Source organism: Myripristis murdjan, chromosome 15 (genome assembly GCF_902150065.1).
Source record: "Myripristis murdjan chromosome 15, fMyrMur1.1, whole genome shotgun sequence".
NCBI classification, from domain to species: Eukaryota; Metazoa; Chordata; class Actinopteri; order Holocentriformes; family Holocentridae; genus Myripristis; species Myripristis murdjan.
In genome coordinates, this window is record NC_043994.1 from 27,106,755 (window position 1) to 27,125,613 (window position 18,859).

The following is an 18,859-nucleotide window of genomic DNA, read 5'->3' on the forward strand; positions in this document are numbered from 1 at the left end:
AAATCAGGGAGGCCATACAATGCGCTCTGATAAGAACTTTTACCCTAAAACCAATGGGCCACTCCCACTTTTCTGACTCTGATAACATGGTCTTTCTCTGATGTCTTATCATCTGAGATACAAGGCAGGATGATCTATTCATGTTCAACTAATCCTGCAATAAAGATAATATCATCACCTCTATCTCACTGATACCCATGATGACACCTTCAGTAGGTAGGGCGACTTTGCAATGGCCTAAATCTAAGACCATCAGTGTTATTCATGGAAAAAAAAGAAAAGAAAAATAACACCTCTCTTGATACCAGTTCTGACATAGAAGATATACTTTATTGAATTATAAATAGACTTTCATGAAATTTAAATACAGCTTTTCATCTTTCAATATAATTACAAAATCGCATCTCAAATAAAAACAACTATGGATTGCACTTCTTTGGATTTTTAAGTGTTTAAGTCGCTAAAGTCCCATAGTTCACAGTCTTTTAGTAGAATTGCGGGTTGTGGATCATGAGGTGCTGAGGTTGATGAGAGGCGATCTGCGGCTGCAGGACGAGCTGTGGGACGGGGGCCGGGAAGAACGGCTGGCTGGGGAGGGAGTACTGGAGTCGCTGTCCAACCAGGCTGTGGTACTGAACCGGGGGAAGTGACTGAAACATCGCGGGGGGCATTGGAGGAGCGAGGTAATCCTGCACCTCCCGTTTCAACTTCATCCTCCTGTTCTGAAACCAAGTCCTCACCTGAAAGACGGAAAAAATGATTTCATTAGAGAGATCTCACATAATTAATGAATTAATAAACAAATGTATTATTACTAGACTCCTTCATTTGTACATGCAATGGTGCAGCTACTTGATGAGCCCGAGTAAGTGTTTTATTTTTGCACTTATGGGTGACGTCTATTTCATTTAGGCCTATATCCAGCTACTGATTCCCTGTCTGGTCAGGCTGCCCACAAGCGTGTTTCCCTGCTTGTTGTTTTTAATTAAGTAAAACTGATTTGAGCAGCTTCTTACCTGAGTTTCAGTGAGGTTCAGCTTCTGCGCTGTCTTGACTCTCTCCCCAGCATCCAGGTATTTGTGCTTGCTGAAGATCTTCTCCAGTTTGTTGATCTGCTCGGGAGTAAACTTGGTGCGCACACGGCGCTGGGGCCCGTCTCTCTCCACCTCGCTTCCCTCATCCACAGAGAGACACTCGGAGGAGGCGGCTTCGCTCTCATACCCGGAGGAGTACCCGCTGACTTCGGAAACTGAAGGAGGAAAAACACCGGTTATTGAGTCTGTCTTAACAAATTACGCAGTAGTATGCTTCCACAAGCTTGCATTTCATGACATGAGTTGCAGAGTTGTACTTACTTGGTGAGGCGCAGCTGGCCGGATGAAACGGTGAACTCAAGCTGGATTCCTGAGGGCTGACGTCCTCCACTGAATCCATGCGTTCAGCAGACTTTGGTTTTGCTTGCAGATAACCCTTGCCATAACACGTAGGTGGACGCGGCTGCACCATGCAAGGGATATGAGGTCTGTGAGTTTGCGTACCATCCACCACAGCTCCGTAGTCCTCTTTCGGCTCGCTGCTGTAGTGGCTCTGTGCCAGCCAATCCACGGAGAAGTGTTTCACCATGCTTGCAGTGCTGGTCAGCGACCTGTAAGTCCAAGGAGGGTCAGAGGAGAGTGTGGTGACAGCTCCAGTAGAGCGGCCGGTTTTATAGGGTCTGGCCCTCGCTGCAATTTGCATTTGTAAAGACCTTGTTAACGCCTGATCGATCCCAATGATTAGGGGTTAATGGCTCGTTATTGAAGTCTTTACATATCCTGTGAGTGTGTGAAGACCTGGCGCCGCCGAGTCTGTGAGAAACCTTGAGCTCATACATTTGTCCGCCCCGACTGAAACCGCGGGCCCTGCAGAAACAGCTGTACTATCTCCAGCAGAGGTGGAGGGCACTTTCATGTTGGTGCATACAGTAGCCCCGAAGGAAAAGTGTAAAAATGGCCCGTCTTATCTGATTCAAGTCTCTCGGTTTGTATACAGTTTCATAGGGATGCTATCTGAAGAAGCAGTCAGACCCTCTTCATGATGAAGAGGAAATGTTGGGATTGGTCTGCAGTGATTTTCAAATTGCACTGCTTGGACAAGATGGGGGTCTTTGAGGGGTTTAGGTATAATTTCAGTATAATTCAGTTCACTAACATACAAATAAACATACATGCCTCAGAATGATATTGCTATATCATAGGTTTCATTTTCACAGCTTGCTTCCTTCCTTAACAAAATTTCTCATACAAGAGGACATAATTTTTAAATTGTGGGCCCATGCATTTCTGTACTGATGTCTGTGACCTCAAAATGTTTTCAGAAAAGTGCATGTATGAGTCGGTCAGGGGGGCTGGAGTTTCACCAGCAGAAATTATGCAAAAGAGAACAAAACAACAGTGAAAAAAACAGATGAGACAAACTCTTGTGCCCTCATGTTTGAAAACATCTCCACGCCGGTACCCTGTTCAAAACAGGCCCGGGAAAGAAAGAGCAGTCTTATAATTAAACTATTGAATCCACTATTGAATCTGAAAATGCAAATTATCCATGTGGTCTGCAGTTAAAATTTGTGAGACTGAACGACGTTTGCGCAAAGATGAAAAACAACACTAGAATTGAAGCTGTGCAGAAACTATGATGCTTCAGAGGGTGACAGGACACCAATTTAATCTTTCTGTAGCAGCTCCAGATTTTACATTTTGATCATAATAATTAGGATTCACGTATTAGAAGTGTCTGTTAGAGCACCCATTGTGATGGCCTGCTTAAAGGTACAGTTTCTCGTCTTGGGCTGATAATGGTAGCCTAATATAGAATAAAGATAAAATTAAAGCCAGATATACTGTTATCCGACAAAATTGCTTTAAACAGCCTGTTTAAAATAATGCTGCAGTAATAGAATATGATTTCTTATATTCAATGGTATTCAACTGAATATAAGATATAAAGCTCCTTTACTTCTCAGTTTAGTTTGGTCGGATAAAATCCCCAACCAATTTTACCGAGGAATCATTGAGAGAAAAACCGATTTCATCCATTCAAAAGAAATATCCTGTGACATGATGAGACATATAGCCCAAGATTATCTTTACAGTGTGATCATGTCACTGCGACCTTCCCACATTCAGCCCCTAACTCGGCACTTGTGCAATCAAACGGAGACAAAAGCAGGCACAATACAGCTCAAATGCTTTGGTATTGACACATCTTCGATACCCCGGCGAGCCCTGGCGCCAGGTACCAACAGCCAGCATTTGGCACAGTCGCTTCAAGCATTGCAGATCAAAGGTATTACAGTAGCAACACAATTAGGGCTGATTGTCGGCCAGTTCAAATGCAAATATGATAAAACAAGCTGCAAGGAAGCTCGGAAAACCCTCTTGCAAACATCCCCGTAGAAAAAGACCTACAAAATCCAAGGATAAAGAGAGGGAAACTCTGCAGAAGCAAAGGTAAATGCCCCTGTAATGTATTATAAAGTGATAGCCCACCATAACAATGCCATGAAGGTGAGTGAAGACACTCTCTAAAGGAGTGTCATGGGGACATTGTGACTTTTTTTTTATCATTATTATTTTTTAAATAAGGATACCATCATAATCTCCAGTGTATGTGTGTGTCTATCTAGTGCAGCCTCTTTTGAAAATGACCGAAAATGTCACATAATCACTCAGATTACAGACCAAGGGACGTTTCTTCTGGTAGGATTTATTTGAAGAACTGTCCTATGAGATCCGCCCTCACACAGCAGCTCAGGGAGGGACACTGCGACTAAACTGACCGTTTAGCTATGACAATGCAGATAAGAGGCAGTGCAGTGTCTCCTTTATCGGTGATCTGTCACTGTGAAGGCTGGAGTCCCTCGGCCTTTTGGGGCTCTTTATCTCTGACGCTTTGAAGATGCCATCCCGTTAGATAACAGTGCGAACCACCAGGGAGGTCGCCTTCACACTGCGCCAATTTCCCTCAGCTCTCTGCCTGTCCCGCACCAGAAGAAGTTAAAAGTGATGCTACCTTACATTTTGCTGGTATCCTTTAACCATATAGGCCCCTGTGAATTACATTGGCAGTAAATATCCAAAATGGCATTGTCATATAGCCTATACTCTACATGCATGTACCACATTGATTTTTTTATTAAATGTGTCCAAGGATAGCTATATAATCCAACATGTGATTCTCCCAGGATATATTACTCGTAAATGCATTTACTGTTGTTTTAAATATACAGCATGCATTTAAACTGTGAGGTAGCTTGCCAAGACCTAATATCTATTTCCATATTTTGGCATATATCAGATTACGGTTTGGTGTATATCGCCTTTTATGGTGACATTTTTTTTTTTTAATCATGTAACCACTTTGAGACAAAAATGATGCCACAGAAAACCACTGATTATACTTTGGGAAGACACAAATGCCACATACATTCACTGTAAACTCGTTATTGAATACTAAGAGAGGAACATAACACACTCCTTGTTCGATGCAGCAGTGTGACCTGCTCCACAGGCCCTCTAGCATGGATGTTACAAGCTTTTGCCTGTAAATAAATACTCTTTGGCAAGACGGAGTTCATAAAATCTCATTTATTTGGCTAAATTAAGCACATCTTCATAGCATATCACATTCCATCCCTGTGGTATGTTTCATGGTGGGAGACCATGGAGCAAAGAGAGGGCAGAAAAATAGAAAAATAGACAATGACTTAACATCATTCTTCAAATAATAGTTTGCACACTGACATCTCATTATGTTAAATCATCTTCTAAAATCAGAAGGTATTTACATTAGAGACGAATTGATCTAGCTTTTGCCCCTCGTGGCGCACTATTCATCATGAATTCATTTATTTCACACTGTGGTGTATAAACTGAATTAATGTCAGACTGTTTACCAATCTATTTATATAAATCACTTTGTGTAAACACCTATTAGTAAACATAACTATGTGTTCAGAGGGAGATGCACGACAGATGAAAGGAAAGCTGTCCACTGAATTCAACAAGGTCTTGCATTTTGACTTTCATGTTTCATACTGGTGAAATCATTATGGCAACATCAAATAATGTTTGGATTTTCTGACATGTATTTGGAAGTGCTGCTATGTTTAGTCCAAGTATGACAGCAGGGAGACATTCACGGCTAAAATTATGAGAGAAATTATGAGGTCAGTTCTCAAATAATGATAAAAAAAACATCAGAATGTCACATCATAGATGCTAACTAAACTTATATTGTCAAAAGTTGATGCATTCAAGTTGTATGTGATCAACTGTTGGGCCGGTGTAATGTAAGCAGTGTCAAGGGTCAAGTCATATGAACCATGAATAACTTTTCAAATTTACAGTGCAAATTTACCAGTCTAAATTGACCGTATTCTCCAAATTTGAGAGGTGATAAAAAAGCAGACAAATAACAGTTGGCAAACTTGTTCAGGCTACATAGCTCTGCAACCAGGACACCAGCAGCAGCAGCTTGGCTTGAGCATGGAGCCTCAGTCTGGGCTTGGACCCGGGGCGTTGACCTCGTGGTGCTTTCTCGGCCTGGATTATGACGTGTGACTGGGGCAGGGCTCAGTGGAAGCTGGCCTTCACCCTCCTCAATGTGTCCTGGATCCGCCGTGTGTGTCGCTCGGTGGATGGCTGGAAGTTGGCATCATTGCCGGCAGCCAAGAGGTGGATGTCAGCGGTGCTAAGCTGGGCGATGCGGACCCGAAGGTACATCTGCAGCTCCCGATCAGGTCTGTAGGGGTAGACAGCCTCCTGGAAGGCGTGGACCTGACTCACCACTTTTGCTATGTTCCTTGAGCCAAGGAGGGATGGGTTAGAGTGTGAAAGTGTGTGTCAAAGAAAACAGAGAAAATAAGGAAAAAGAATGGAGCAGCAGAAAATGTGGAAACCACAGAGATACACAGCAAAAGGGAAAAAAGTAAAACAAAAACGTCTAGGTGCATTATTCTACCCTGCTACTCTTCCCAACAGCATGATCAGCTTCGTATGCGACCTGATTTGGAGAATGCCGGGGCAACCCTGGGTCTCGAGTAACCAGCTGCGGCTCTGCCTCTCCCTGCTACATCTCTTGACCCCAGCATCTGCCTACAACCAGGCACCTCTCAGCATCTGTCCTGAAAAATCGCTCTTCCAATCACACCCCATCCCACGGGCGCCATCTGGTGCAGCACTGGCACCGCTACTACAACCCAAATTCAACAGCTGTGTCATTACCATCCAACCGCCGCTTGCCGTGACCTCAGCATCTGGTCAGCCATATTGAAGTGAAAGAGAAGGACACAGGAAAATGTGTCCTCGGAGCAACTTGGCCGACTTTGTCACAGTTGGAAATTCAGGGTGTGGGAAGAAAGCTAATTTTCAGTTAAAGCCCCTGAATGTTGCTATTTTGTTTCAATACCCGGATAGGTATCAGACTAATTTCAATGGATGCATCAATATACAGAAACCAATTTGATCTCTTGTAAAATTGTGGAAAGTGGCTACATACAGGAGATACGTGACTCAGAGGGAGGGCTCGGACTGGGTTATTACACCGGCACATCTCATCATAGATGCTTCCCTGAAGGAGTCCCGGGGCGTCTACAGATAGCTCAACAATAAATTCTGCGGTCCCAGTGGTACCAAACCTCTATATCTCCACTTATCACCCATGGGACCTACACTCATTATTCATTATAGATCTAAAAGCTACGTGTACTCCCCCTCACCTTAGCTTGGTCCACTTATAAGCTCCAGTGGTGAGTGTGAAGGCTCCTATCTCCAGCTGCTGGATGTGCATGGCCAGGATGTGTGCTGAAGGCAGGGTGGGTCTCCTCCTCGTCTGCTCTCCCCCCATCAGACACAAGTCGTCACTCTTCAGAAACACCTGAGTGGAGAGAAATTTATCCCCAGTATAAGAATTAGTGCTAAATGGAATCGAGCATTTAGAAAATTTCCTATTAAAACAAACCATTAGGCTTTTGACAATGATGAGCACGCCTAACATAGCTGAACAGCATAATTTAAAATGTTTTTACACTTCAGAGCCAAAAATGCGTACGTAATATTCTTGAGTAAAACTACCTATAGGAGAGGTTCCAATTGCGTAGTGCCTTTCAGCTTCGACAAGACACTGTGAAAAAGTTTTATTTTGCTGGAAACAGAGTGGAGTTTGTTGTTTAATAAATCTGGCTCTTTTGAGGGTAAGTTCCAGCAGCATCGCCAGCTGTAAGCTTGCAGCACTCGGTCGAGCTGCTCGAAGCTGTTTTTCTATCGGGTTGTTTGCCCTGCAGCTCCGTTTCCCAATATGTGACCAGGCTAGCCTTCAGTCAGAGACAAACACACCGTGCAATATGCCCATGTGCACATAGGCACACAGCCTCACACACACACACACACACACACAGACAGACATGTGAACGCACATCCACACATGCAAACATGAGTGTGCACAAACCCGCCCACTCACCTGCACCGCTCGCAACTCCTCCAGGATCTCACACACCTTGGAAGACAGATGTTTCCAAGCCTGTTGGCAACAGAGAAGAAAGTTTTATTTAGTAGCTGTAAAATTAAGACTAATTATACCATGGCTTCAGCACAACACCAAAGTCAATGAATATAACCTGCCTTCAGATGAAAATATGGAAATTTCCCATATTTACGTAACACTGCTGCCTTTTAATTGCGGATTTTTTAATTACTCTTCTTCATAGGACACAATCCTCCTTGTGGTGTTCTTACTCTCTAAATCTTATTTGAATACATTAATGTTAATGTGACTCTCATTTGTGAAAGTAATTAAATATCGTCAAAGTCCAATCACAGCTGAAGATAACATTTAGCTTGAGGGAATCTGACTTATTACTTATTACAGACATTTGGAATTTGTGCGAGAAGTAATTTATTAAATGCAGCCTTACTGGTAATTGCCTGACAATCACGTTCTCCAGGCCTCCGAGAATCTGCATGGCTGTGGCAAAGTTCCTTGTTTCATAGCAGTGTTTTCCCATCAGCAGGAACTTGGTCAACAAAGCCACTTGTGTCTGCAACAGAAGAGACCTCGCAATAAAAACTTGAGGAAAAAAAACCCCAAAAAGCTAAGGACAGCAAAACATCTGTTACCTCCGAACAATGGCCTGCTGTACTTAAAGGTCAGGAGTGAGTGTGCTCTGTGCAATATACATACTGTATGCAACTGCTGCAGGAGATGATGATGATGATTATTACACTTAAATATTTACATTTTGAACTAAATCATTATATGAAACCTTGGACTAGAACGCGTTAAAACATGCATACTTATCTATGTTTTCTGTGTTTCTGTTCTTGTTGAGTTTTTGTTAAAACTAAGCTTGCAGACCCTCAAAGATAATTAAAGGAAAAACCAATTCTGTGTCTGCTTGGTAACACCGTCATGTTTTTGATTGACAGCCTTCTTTTTCTGCATTTCCAGACGAAGACACAGCAGAAGACATGGAAGCCTGTACCGAGGACGTCTGCCACCAACATGAGACTCCATGTATGATCACAAATCAAATCGTAGGTTGTGAGAGTAAAATCCAACTCCTCTCACCTTAATAGAGTCACAGATGACTATTTCTGCGGAGACCCAGGTAGTGACACTGTCAGCATATGCAAGCAGCTGCTGGAGGTGGCTCTCTGATGGCGTCCCCTCGCACAAAAACAGACCGCTGCCCTCTGCTGGTGGGACATGCTGAGACACATTCCTAGTGGTGGAAAATCACAAATGCCACAAAATCCAAATCAGTAACTTTTATTTTTTTTAAACATGATAATGGATGTATTAACTACACTTAATACATTCAGATCTCACAAGAAACATTTAAACCAGTCTTAAAGTGAATCACATAATTGGGACTAGGATGAGAGGAGCCTGTGCACCCTAAAATAGGCAAAAAAAAGTGCTTGAAATTGAACACAGAACATTGATATCTATTTAGATGGAAATAATCCAAATTTGCACAAAGAACTGCTACAAGTGCACAAAATCAGGGTGAAGTCGCCCAACAGGAAAAGAGGAGTCCATCAGATCACATTCAGTGCTCACATCTACAAACAGCAAGAAGCTATTTTAAGATCACACACATACTGACAGCTTGTAGTTACCCATGTATTGGCAGTGACACTATGCAAAATATAGCTGAAGGCCTGCTATGGGCAATAGTGGCATTATACTGTGTCATGGTCCCTTTGCTCATTAAAAAAGGCCACAGTGGTTGCCAACAGATTTGTTCAGATGTGTTAAAATGATGCCATTTATTACTTACAGTACGTATAGCTTCCAAATCTAAGTACAGCCACTTTCTCTGTAATAAATATACGTCCAATCATAATCAAAAGAGACACTGCTTCACTCACAAATCAATAACGCACGGTCAAAAACTGCTTCTTCCAAGACAGCAACATCTGTATAATCCAATGATTATACTACCTCTGCCTGACTGACAGCAGCACTACTCTCCTCTAGTGGTGGGAGGTTTACCAAAACAAAACAAATATTAACAAAAATGGCTCTTACATACTTTATGTTTAAAGTGTGAGAAGCAAGAAGATTGATAGCAAATGTGTCACACTCACTTGTTGGGGCTCAAAACATCTTTGACTCCTTGTATTCTAGAGTTGAGGAAGTGAGCTGGATGGCAGCCTTGGAAAATTTCCTGAATTATAAAAAAAGTGAGATTTTGAGTTTACTGTAGTCTATTTAAACCAGTTAAAGAGAATTGTATCAATCTGGTTAGTACTTATTAGACATTAATGGGAGCATGTCTCCCTCTAGTGTTAAACAGAGGAAACTACAACAATAGTGCAAGGTGAGAGAGTGAGCTGAACAGATTTGTGGTGTTATATCTTGGTGCTGGTGTGTTTGCATAAATAGGTGACAGCATGCCTACCTGCTGCAGGAGGGTGAGCTGCTGTGCTGTGTGCTGCGCGCTGTATTCATTCTGGCTGAACGGGAGGCGTTCCTCACTACGCAGACAGACATTGGAGAGATCATCCACGAGGGAGCTGTAACAAGGCATGGGCAGGGCCGCAGCGATGGAGAAGGCCTTTTCTTTAGGCAGGGAGGCCGAGGGCTCCACCACCCTTGAGATCCTCCACTGAAAAGACTGAAGATGAGCATGAAAGGGGGGTGTCTATATTCTGAAATATCTACAAAACAGGTAAAGCGTGGTCGTAGAGGAAGCTGGACTGAGGATTTGTTGGTTGTGTGTTGTTGGATATGATGAGCGTCATCAGGAGAAGTGACAACAGTGAATTCAGCTAATTTGGAAATGGTTAAAGTTACACTAGGCAAGACATTTTTTTGTAAAAACACAGCTTTTGTATCAGCCTAAATCACTTCCTCCCAAGCTACAAATTTGCCTTAAATGTATTTAATGTGCTAAATATGGACATTAGCAGGAAATCAACTTTGCATGTGGGATGGGATAAACCAAAAGAGTATAATTCAGTAACGCTGTCTTTAAAAGCACTGAATGCACCATCTAGATAAAGGTGGAGTCATCAGTGATGGCTGAGCCTTCTGAAAAAAAAACCAAAAAAAAAAAAACATTTTTTGGTGTCATCTCCAGCCCTACCAGCTACTAAGATGAATATTTACTGGTGTCACATTAAATGATTTTTGGACAATGAAATCCTTCAGTCTTTTATAACAGTTCACCCAAAATACAAAAAACATATTCTCCTACTTACTCCTTGTGTTATCTATCCATCCAATCTATGTATATGCTAATCTATCCATCCATCAAACAGTTTGACCTCCATAAGAGAACAGCCATCTAGTCCTGCTGTATTGGGGTGATGATGGGAAACAGGAAGACTGAGACAGACTGGAAATCAGTCTGGATGGGCAGACTTCCCTTGGGATGAGTGGAAAATTATATATTTAATGAATTTTGAGCAAACTATTCCCTAAAAAATGCAGTTATCTCCTGCTGCCAGCTAGGGGCACCAAAGTGCAACTTTGCTTTGTGCAGCTTTCAAATCTTTATTCTGTGAGTTGTATGTCACAGAAAGTTGAAAAAGATCTGTTCACTTGTCCAGTCTCCACAGACCCCATCAGGGAAGTCAGGAAAACAGCCCAGAATAAAGACCTATTAACTGTTTATTGCTGGTGCTGATGTGTAAAAATAAAACAAAACAACACAAAATACATCATCATACTTTACTGACCTTTCTTCCTGGATCCTCAGTAGGGGAATGTGCACACAAGTCGTCACCTTCCTCGATGCTGACTGGGCTTCCTCTTCCTTGGCTCCAACTCTTCCTTGGAGAGCAGCGGAGGGCGGCGAGCAGGGCCTCCCCTCGGCTGTCCACTGAAACCACCTGGAGAACAGAAGAAAAAGAGGAAACACTGCAGGTGATGATGAAGAGACCTTCTAAAAAAAATGCACAGAAAATAAATGTACCGGCTCAGTTTGCAAAGCTGACTTGAGGTTTAGTGAGCACATTAAAGAGCTACCATTACATTTTGAAGTACAGGTCCACATTCTCATGTAAATTATGTCTGTTGTCAACTGATAAAACACTTTAAGTTGACTCATTCAACCTCTACCCAGTTCTAGGAAGTCTTTGCATTCTGTGTGCTAAATACTCAGTGTGTCTCGTAGGTTTTTCTGGGAAAAATTCTCTGGGCACACAAGTGATGCATTATCTTTCTGGCAGCAGAAAGAGAGGTTTGTTTGGAATGGATAGAAGAAAAACTGAGTAGTTAGTAAGAGCAGCGACAGCCACCATGGCTGAAGAGACAACGAAAAGAGCGCCACCTACAGAATCTCAAACTCTATCTACAGAAAATCCCAGAACAGCTGTCACAGTGGTGGACACACTGATTGACAAGTGAGCTCAGGGAAGAGACTGAGACAACATAAAGACCAGAAACACCACAGCAATGACCACTTTGCAATGCCCACTCTTTAGAGACAAAAAAAAGAAAGACAGAATAAGAAGGACAAGGATTTCAGAGACTTTCTAGAATATTTTCAGTTTGGTAGAACTTGTTTTCCTGCTGAAAATCATGCAAAACTACCCCCTAGCACAGTAGTTCCAAACTATAAACTAACTATGTTAGGAAAGATTTCAATGGAAGGCCAGTCTGCTTTTTTTTTTTTTTTTTTTAAATTTTGGATATCTGATGACAACACTAAAGCTGGTCCAGAGCATTAAGAGCCAAATTACACCTTGATGAAATCATACACAGCTACTTTAAAATACATACAAAAGCAGATAACCTGTGCAACAGGAAAAAAATCTTAACACAAGATGATATCATATACTTAAAATGCATTTCCATGGGGCTGAAACTACTGAACACTAACAAAGTTACACCAAACTCAAATATCACTTTAAGTGTTTACTGCCAATGAACATAACTAACTGTTTACCTCGGTATTGAGGAAGTTTTCCAACTTCACCACAAGATTGGACTTTGGGGTGAAATCCATCAGTCTGCAGTCTGTTAGCCAGGCCTGGAGTAGGTCCAGACTGCGATGGAAGACCTTTATATTTTCTCCTGAGATGTCTGGACATCCTCTGGCATGGAAAATGAATAGAAGACTCATGCAATTACTGCATGGACAATGTTTCAGATTGTGTGTGCTCTACTCTATTCCGTAGATCGCTGGTTTCTCTCAGTTATACAAAATCTACCACTCTATCATGACAATGCATAACCACATTACAAAAAAACTCTTTAGGCCAGACTGTGAGACTCAGGATATTTAGTTATGAAGCTACTTCTTCATGTTGTCATGAGTTACAAACCTTGCAGCGCTGATGAATTTGTCCATTAGGAACTGGAGAAACTGATCAGGAGTGCAGAAGTAACGGAAGGTGTATAGGAACTGCTGGATGTAGCCCTCCAGAGGTGCATTTCTATTACGGAAAAAAACCCATAGTGACACTGAATTAAGTCCAAAAGCCAGCACAGTGGAATAACACTGCTCACTGCTTTTGTTTTGTATGCTCTGATGTTTGCCCTTGCCATCTACCTTGTGATACCTTGGACATGGAGACTGAAATAAAGAAAAAAAAATGATCACATATAAAAGAATAACACCTGGCATAGAGGTAAGCCATCAGACCAAGTGGAGACCCAGCTTGCAGGGTGCTCTTCCCCTTGCTGGTCACAAAGCTCAGCACAGCAGGGTCCTCAGAGGATTGCAGGTCCAAAGAGCCGGGACCACAGACAGCCAAGGAGGGCAGCAGGGAAACCTCCAGACCCCACTGGTCCATATCCAGTACCTGAGGAAATATAAAATCATATCAAAGCATGCAAGAAGCAGCTTACTATGAAATGCATGAGCCCCAGCAGGTTATTCAGGGACGTGTAGGCACCTCAAGGTATTTCTTCACAGAATCCAGGAACTCCACTTTGGATCTCAGTTCTTCAAGCTGGGTCTTGAGTTTGGACAGCATCGGTTTGGTGTCACAACCTGTGTGATAGATATACTATTTGTTTATGTTTTTTTTATGAGCCATGTTCAATGTGTGCATACTGTTTCCAACTCATCCTTGCAGTAATATGAAATTGGTACTCAACCTTTGTTTTTCCTCTCTTGTTGAATCAGCTTCTGGAAGAAATTTCTAGTTTTCTTTAAGTTCCTTGTTTCAATTATAAGCTGCTGCTGAAGTTCCTGTTCAAATGAAATCACACACACACACACACACACACACACACACACACACACACAAAAAGAAAAAATCATACAAAGTGCCTAAAATAGCACAACATCTTTTTCACTGAGAGGAGCCTTTGGGTGTTTCTAGTGCATGCGGCAGTATTTTTACTTTCCTCACTATGGTAACTGAACGCAATAGATCTTTTGAAGTGAAAAAGTGAGGAGTCGCAGCAACACAGATGGGGATTACTGGCTCTTAAGGTGTGTTATTGGCTGTTAGACAAGCCCTCTGAAGGAGCTCATAAAAACCTACAGCGGCGCCATCAAAGTGCACAAACACAAAGACAATTCATTATTATTCCTTTACAAATGATAATAACTTCTTCTGCCAGGGGCTAAGTTCAACATATTAATATTCAAATCCAGTTTGGAGAGAATAATGTGCCAGTGCCTCAAAATCCCCCACATCTCTTCCTATTTACCCCAAAGCCTGACCATGCCCCACTTCATAACAGACAGGAACATAATTCCAACACTTTTTCATAAAAGTCCACAGAGCAAAGGGTTGAATGAAACTATGATGTGGATTTGCACTGCATAATTACTTGGTCCTGTTATTCTGAGGTTGCACAAGTAGAAATGAAACACTGAAAATGCAACCCTAATATATTTTCAATTCTCAGTTAATAACTGAAATAATTTCCATGATTATCTTGAGACTAGTATACAAAGAATCAACAGCATCAATATAATACTGGATGGTCCACTGCTGCAGTTTTATACAAACAGCACTAAATGAACAGTGCATGATAGGGTTATAAAAATAAAAAAAAACATAAAAATATATAGGGCAGGGTAGGGTTTCATCATTTCATTTGTGTGCGGAGGGAAGTATTAAAACATATTCAACAAAACTAGTCTTTTCTAGTCTCTTATTTTGTCTGTAGCCCAACAAAAGCTGTTCTCTCAAACAGACAGAGGTAAGGTCAGATATGAATCACTGGCAGCCAGCTTCACAGGTTTAGGGTCTACCCACCTGTGTTTTCACATCCAGGCATGGCGTTCCTGAGTACTGTCCCAGATTCAGGGCATACTGGACTACCTCGGGACTGAAACAATCTTCCCCAAAGAAAGCCAAGGTCCATGCGGAGCTGAAGCTGCGGCCAGATCCTTCTGCTCTGGAGCCAGGGGAGAAGAGTCGCTCTGTCTCCAAAGAGTCACTATCCTCCATGTCCTCTGAGCAGTCAGGGCTCATCTGGTCTTCGTGGCCCCCCGTCAGTCTTTGCTCTCTTCCCCACAGAGAGTCGGCTTCAGAGGGGCTTTCATCGCTGCCCCCCGCCGAAAGATCTCCTCCCTCCCTGACCACTGTGTCCAAACCTTTCCTATCAGCGCTCATGTCTATATCAGAAAACAGGGACGATTGAGAGACGAGGCAGAGAGGAGAGAAGAAGGACTGAATCACATGCACAACGACAACAAACTGGTTTGCGGGTGACAAGGTCGGTTGCCTACCCTGTCTAAGCTAGACAATTAGCCCTTTGTGCAGCAGGTCTGCTGGAGGGCAGTTAGACGCTAACGTTGTTACTTTTGCATCACTTTATCTAAAGCATCTTGCGAGAGCAGCCCGTGTTTAAGAAAGAGTCCATCTGTTGTACATTTTTTTAATAATAGCGCCGCAAACGCATATACAAGTGTGTGCGTGAGGATGGCTGTATATGCTTATGTGTGTGTGTTTGTCCATGTGAGTTTTATTGGCAAGGAAATGAATTCCAGTTTTCATGCAAACTTTCCTCAAAGGAAAGAGTCTTTGGAGTTTCTCAGCATGCCTTGGACATTCCTGAATGGACTGCAATCTTAAGAAAAGCATCCAACAGCCAGTCATGGCTCCGGGAACTTGAGTCAACAGCCAAATAAAGTGGAATATGTCAAAACATCTCAGCTGTATGTCTTCATTACCAAAACTTTCAAGCAGCCCACATTATATAACTTTCGGGGGCTTGATAATTATCAAAAAAACAGGGATAACAATGTGCTACAAAGTCTACCTCTTACCTTGACAGACATGGTATTGATTCTGCTCCGATCTTAATTCAAAGCCTCTGTGCAAAGCCCCATTTTCTCCATGATGAGATTGGACCTCTTTTCTCTCTCGTACGTCTACACCAGCAGGACTGACGATGTGAATATTTCCATTAAAATCGAGACAACCGTGAAGGCACACTTCCCCATTCCCTCTCCAGACAGTGGCTCTCAAGGGTGAGGTGGAGGCTGCCCTTTGCAGAGCCTTTGATGGAGGCTGCTCATTAGAGCCCCTGCATGGGGCACATAAGGAGGAGAGAAAACACACACACACACACACCATGGTCAAAGCTAGTCACTTAGTTATAAAAAGGAAAATTCCAATCAGATGCATGTAAATGCAAAACAAAACACACAAACTGCCTGGCCAAAGAAAACACAGGCAACATGAGACAATACTTTTGCAATGTAAACTTTCACAGCATTGGGGATATCTACTGAATCAATGTTAAAACACAGCAGAGAACGGTCACCCTTAGGTAAAATCATTATAGAACCAAACAAGCAAGCCAGCAAGCCATCAAAGACACATTTGAAACATCTTACAAGCCAGCAGGAATAGTCACAGCTCATTTTTTCCTGTAGAAATGATGCTGGGCATTGCAGAAATGAAGAGCAGATAGGTGCTAATGCAACACATCAAAACATCCTTAAAATTTCATCACGTCCACACAGTCCACTTCTAGACCATCTCTCAGCAGAGAGGCTACAGAGCTCCCTATTTCCTAAGAGAAGGTGGAGCAGTGGAAAAAATAACCTTCCACAGCTAGGTCCTGTGAATAACACTACTCTGCCAGAGGAGAGCAGTGTCTCTCTCTCTCTCTCTCTAAAGCTGTGATGTCGTCCCACTGCCGCAGATTAAAGGGTCTATCCACACATTGCCCTGAGCGTAAGAGCACGGCAACCCCCGGCTGAAAAGATGTCTAGGAAAAATGATGCTCTCACATCTTCTCTGTCCTGCCGCTTGTCTGTAGCTTCCATATGCAGGGAGAAGTGCAAAGCATGGATTTTTCCCCCCTTCATTCATGCATTCATTCATACACTTAAGGCTCCCCTCAGGGCTACTTGTCAGCATATCAGTAACAAGGCAGGAGAGGCTTTACATGCACCTTCAACACTGCCAGACAATCTCCTCTGCACTAACAAAAACACACTGCAAGCTGTTACCATAGGGACCATTCTTGCTGCCAGATGAAGTTTGTATGAAGTGCTCTTGCATTAATTCTGATTTGAATGATGTGTGTGTGTGTGTGTGTGTGTGTGTGTGTGTACCAGTTTGTGTGTGTGTGTGTGTGTCAAGTTTGTGGAGGAGGAGAGGTCATTTTGGAGGAGAACTCAACCATGCAACGTGTCTATTGTGCAGAACCCACATGAGAGGAAATTGAAATTCTGGGCAGAAACATCACCAAATTTGGGCATCTCGCTGTTCAGAAGTCCACAAACATCTTGCTTGTTTTGTTGTAAAGAAAAGACTCTTTTTTCAAAGCAGGTCAGTTATTCTGACACCACTTATGTTGCTTTGTAATCCAAAAAAAAAAAAAAAAAAAAAAAAAAAGATTTCCTGATTGGATATATTGTGCAAGTCTGCCCCCAGAAAAGCAGTTATTTCTAAGGCTTGTTGTGCTGACTTTGATCATCAAAAAACTGAAAACTTCTTTCAAAATCCAGGCAACACTCAGGACAACTCAGTCATTTAACTTACAATGTTTCATTACATTAAAGATAAAATTGTCTTTATTGAGTGCAAAGTTGCTGACTATTACTATAGCTATAGCTATGGCTGACTACCATTAGTTACTAAGTAGCTGACTAAATTGTCCTTGGTATTGTCTGAAAACAAATTTTAAGATGTTTACTGACCTTATAAAAGAAAGGCAGACACAGGGATATGAGGTCCTACTCACAATGAGACTGGGCTGTAGTTGACCAGGCAGTGCAGTACACCTAGTAAGTCATCTTCCCAGTACAGATGACGAAACCTCTCCTTCACAAGACTGGCGAATGTGTTGTACTGGAGGTTCTTCAAAGTGAAGATGTATTCCCCTCAGAAAAGAGAAAGAAACAAACTTTCTTAGACCTTCCTTGCTGTTATGCTTGAAGTTAAGGTGCTCGTTTGTGGCAAGAATGAAGGTGAAGAGTCCATGTGTAGGAAAGGCATCAAAAGAGTTCTTTCAGCCTCTAAGATGAAGGCTTTTTATGTGTTATATAAAAATTTAATTTCACAAGACTTTTATAACTAGATAAATACTCTGTTAGAGAGTTGGTTTGCACCATTCGTGTCAATGAGTCAATATCCACCGTCCTTTAACTCTTGGCAAATGGAATGAATAATTAAGAAAATGACATTAGCATGTTGAGATCATCCTAAGGTACATACCTATGGCCAGGTCCTCCTGTCCATTTTCCAAACAGTCTTCAAAGACAAACTCTCCCTTGAGCAGGTCAATCACCTCTTGCAGGGCTGGGTGAACCCTCGGGGAGATGGAGCCTGATGGAGACTCATTCTCGTCTTGGGTTCTTCGATCTTGGACTACAGCCGCTGTTTGTTCTAAGGTTCTGCCATGAGTGATGGAGCTACCATTGAAACAAGATGGTGGCAGACCAAATTCCTGGTTTTCTGGCCACACAGAGAGCGTTAGACAGTTATCAAGCAGGCCATCGAAGTCCTCTGTATGCGCGGTTTGCCCCTGGAAAGACTTGGGGACCAGTGGTAGCTTTATCTCAAACCCAGGGATAGATTCTGGAGCCTTGACCTGGACAGGCACGAGGCTGAGATGCCCCGTCTTGGGATCCTGATGTAAGAGGTAATTGTTGAAAACACCACAACCACTGAGACGAGGGGGTGACAGCTGAGGAAGAGAGACACCGGGCCCCTGGCTGGAGACATCAGCGGAGGCGGTAGGAGAGCTGACTGGTGTCCTGTCACTTGAGGCGTTCGAAGTTGCAGCGCTCATGATTCTCTGATTCGAGGGGCAGTCCGGCTTCTTTGCATGCACATCACTTTCAGCCTGTGTTGGCGATGGGTCCTCAGGGAGCGCTGTGAAATCAAGACCTGTTTCCTGGGTGTGTTGATGGTTTCCATTCCTGCAAAACAACACACAGACACAG

At 42.6% G+C, this 18,859-nt stretch overlaps 2 protein-coding genes across 2 annotated transcripts in view; both read right to left on the reverse strand.

The window, feature by feature from the left end:
* Nucleotides 1-485: 485 nt before the first annotated feature.
* On the reverse strand, nt 486-1,623 carry vox (ventral homeobox). The gene is made up of 3 exons (XM_030071135.1): nt 1,356-1,623; nt 1,017-1,249; nt 486-740 (listed from the first exon to the last, which is right to left on the reverse strand). Exons 1-3 carry the CDS (start codon nt 1,621-1,623, stop codon nt 486-488), a joined length of 756 nt encoding a protein of 251 aa, XP_029926995.1.
* A 3,006-nt stretch (nt 1,624-4,629) lies between these two features.
* kndc1 (kinase non-catalytic C-lobe domain containing 1) overlaps nt 4,630-18,859 on the reverse strand; it is a 35,701-nt gene continuing 21,471 nt past the window's right edge. Inside the window, exons 15-31 of the mRNA XM_030071136.1 lie at nt 18,129-18,835; nt 17,656-17,794; nt 15,725-15,984; nt 14,709-15,070; nt 13,594-13,687; nt 13,389-13,486; nt 13,111-13,295; nt 12,816-12,926; nt 12,437-12,584; nt 11,226-11,378; nt 9,944-10,159; nt 9,630-9,709; nt 8,605-8,758; nt 7,952-8,074; nt 7,498-7,557; nt 6,758-6,915; nt 4,630-5,841 (exon numbers count right to left, since the gene is read on the reverse strand). Coding sequence (XP_029926996.1) covers nt 5,613-5,841; nt 6,758-6,915; nt 7,498-7,557; nt 7,952-8,074; nt 8,605-8,758; nt 9,630-9,709; nt 9,944-10,159; nt 11,226-11,378; nt 12,437-12,584; nt 12,816-12,926; nt 13,111-13,295; nt 13,389-13,486; nt 13,594-13,687; nt 14,709-15,070; nt 15,725-15,984; nt 17,656-17,794; nt 18,129-18,835 — 3,277 coding nt within the window. The 3' untranslated portion in view covers nt 4,630-5,612. The remainder of the gene's footprint in view (nt 5,842-6,757; nt 6,916-7,497; nt 7,558-7,951; nt 8,075-8,604; nt 8,759-9,629; nt 9,710-9,943; nt 10,160-11,225; nt 11,379-12,436; nt 12,585-12,815; nt 12,927-13,110; nt 13,296-13,388; nt 13,487-13,593; nt 13,688-14,708; nt 15,071-15,724; nt 15,985-17,655; nt 17,795-18,128; nt 18,836-18,859) is intronic.

Coding starts and splice junctions, on each gene's coding strand:
- vox (XM_030071135.1), bottom strand. CDS start 1,623: ATGGTGAAACACTTCTCCGTGGATTGGCTGGCACAGAGCCACTACAGC. Junction 1,250..1,355: donor GGCCAGCTGCGCCTCACCAA/GTAAGTACAACT, acceptor TTCCTCCTTCAG/TTTCCGAAGTCAGCGGGTAC. Junction 741..1,016: donor TGAACCTCACTGAAACTCAG/GTAAGAAGCTGC, acceptor TCCGTCTTTCAG/GTGAGGACTTGGTTTCAGAA.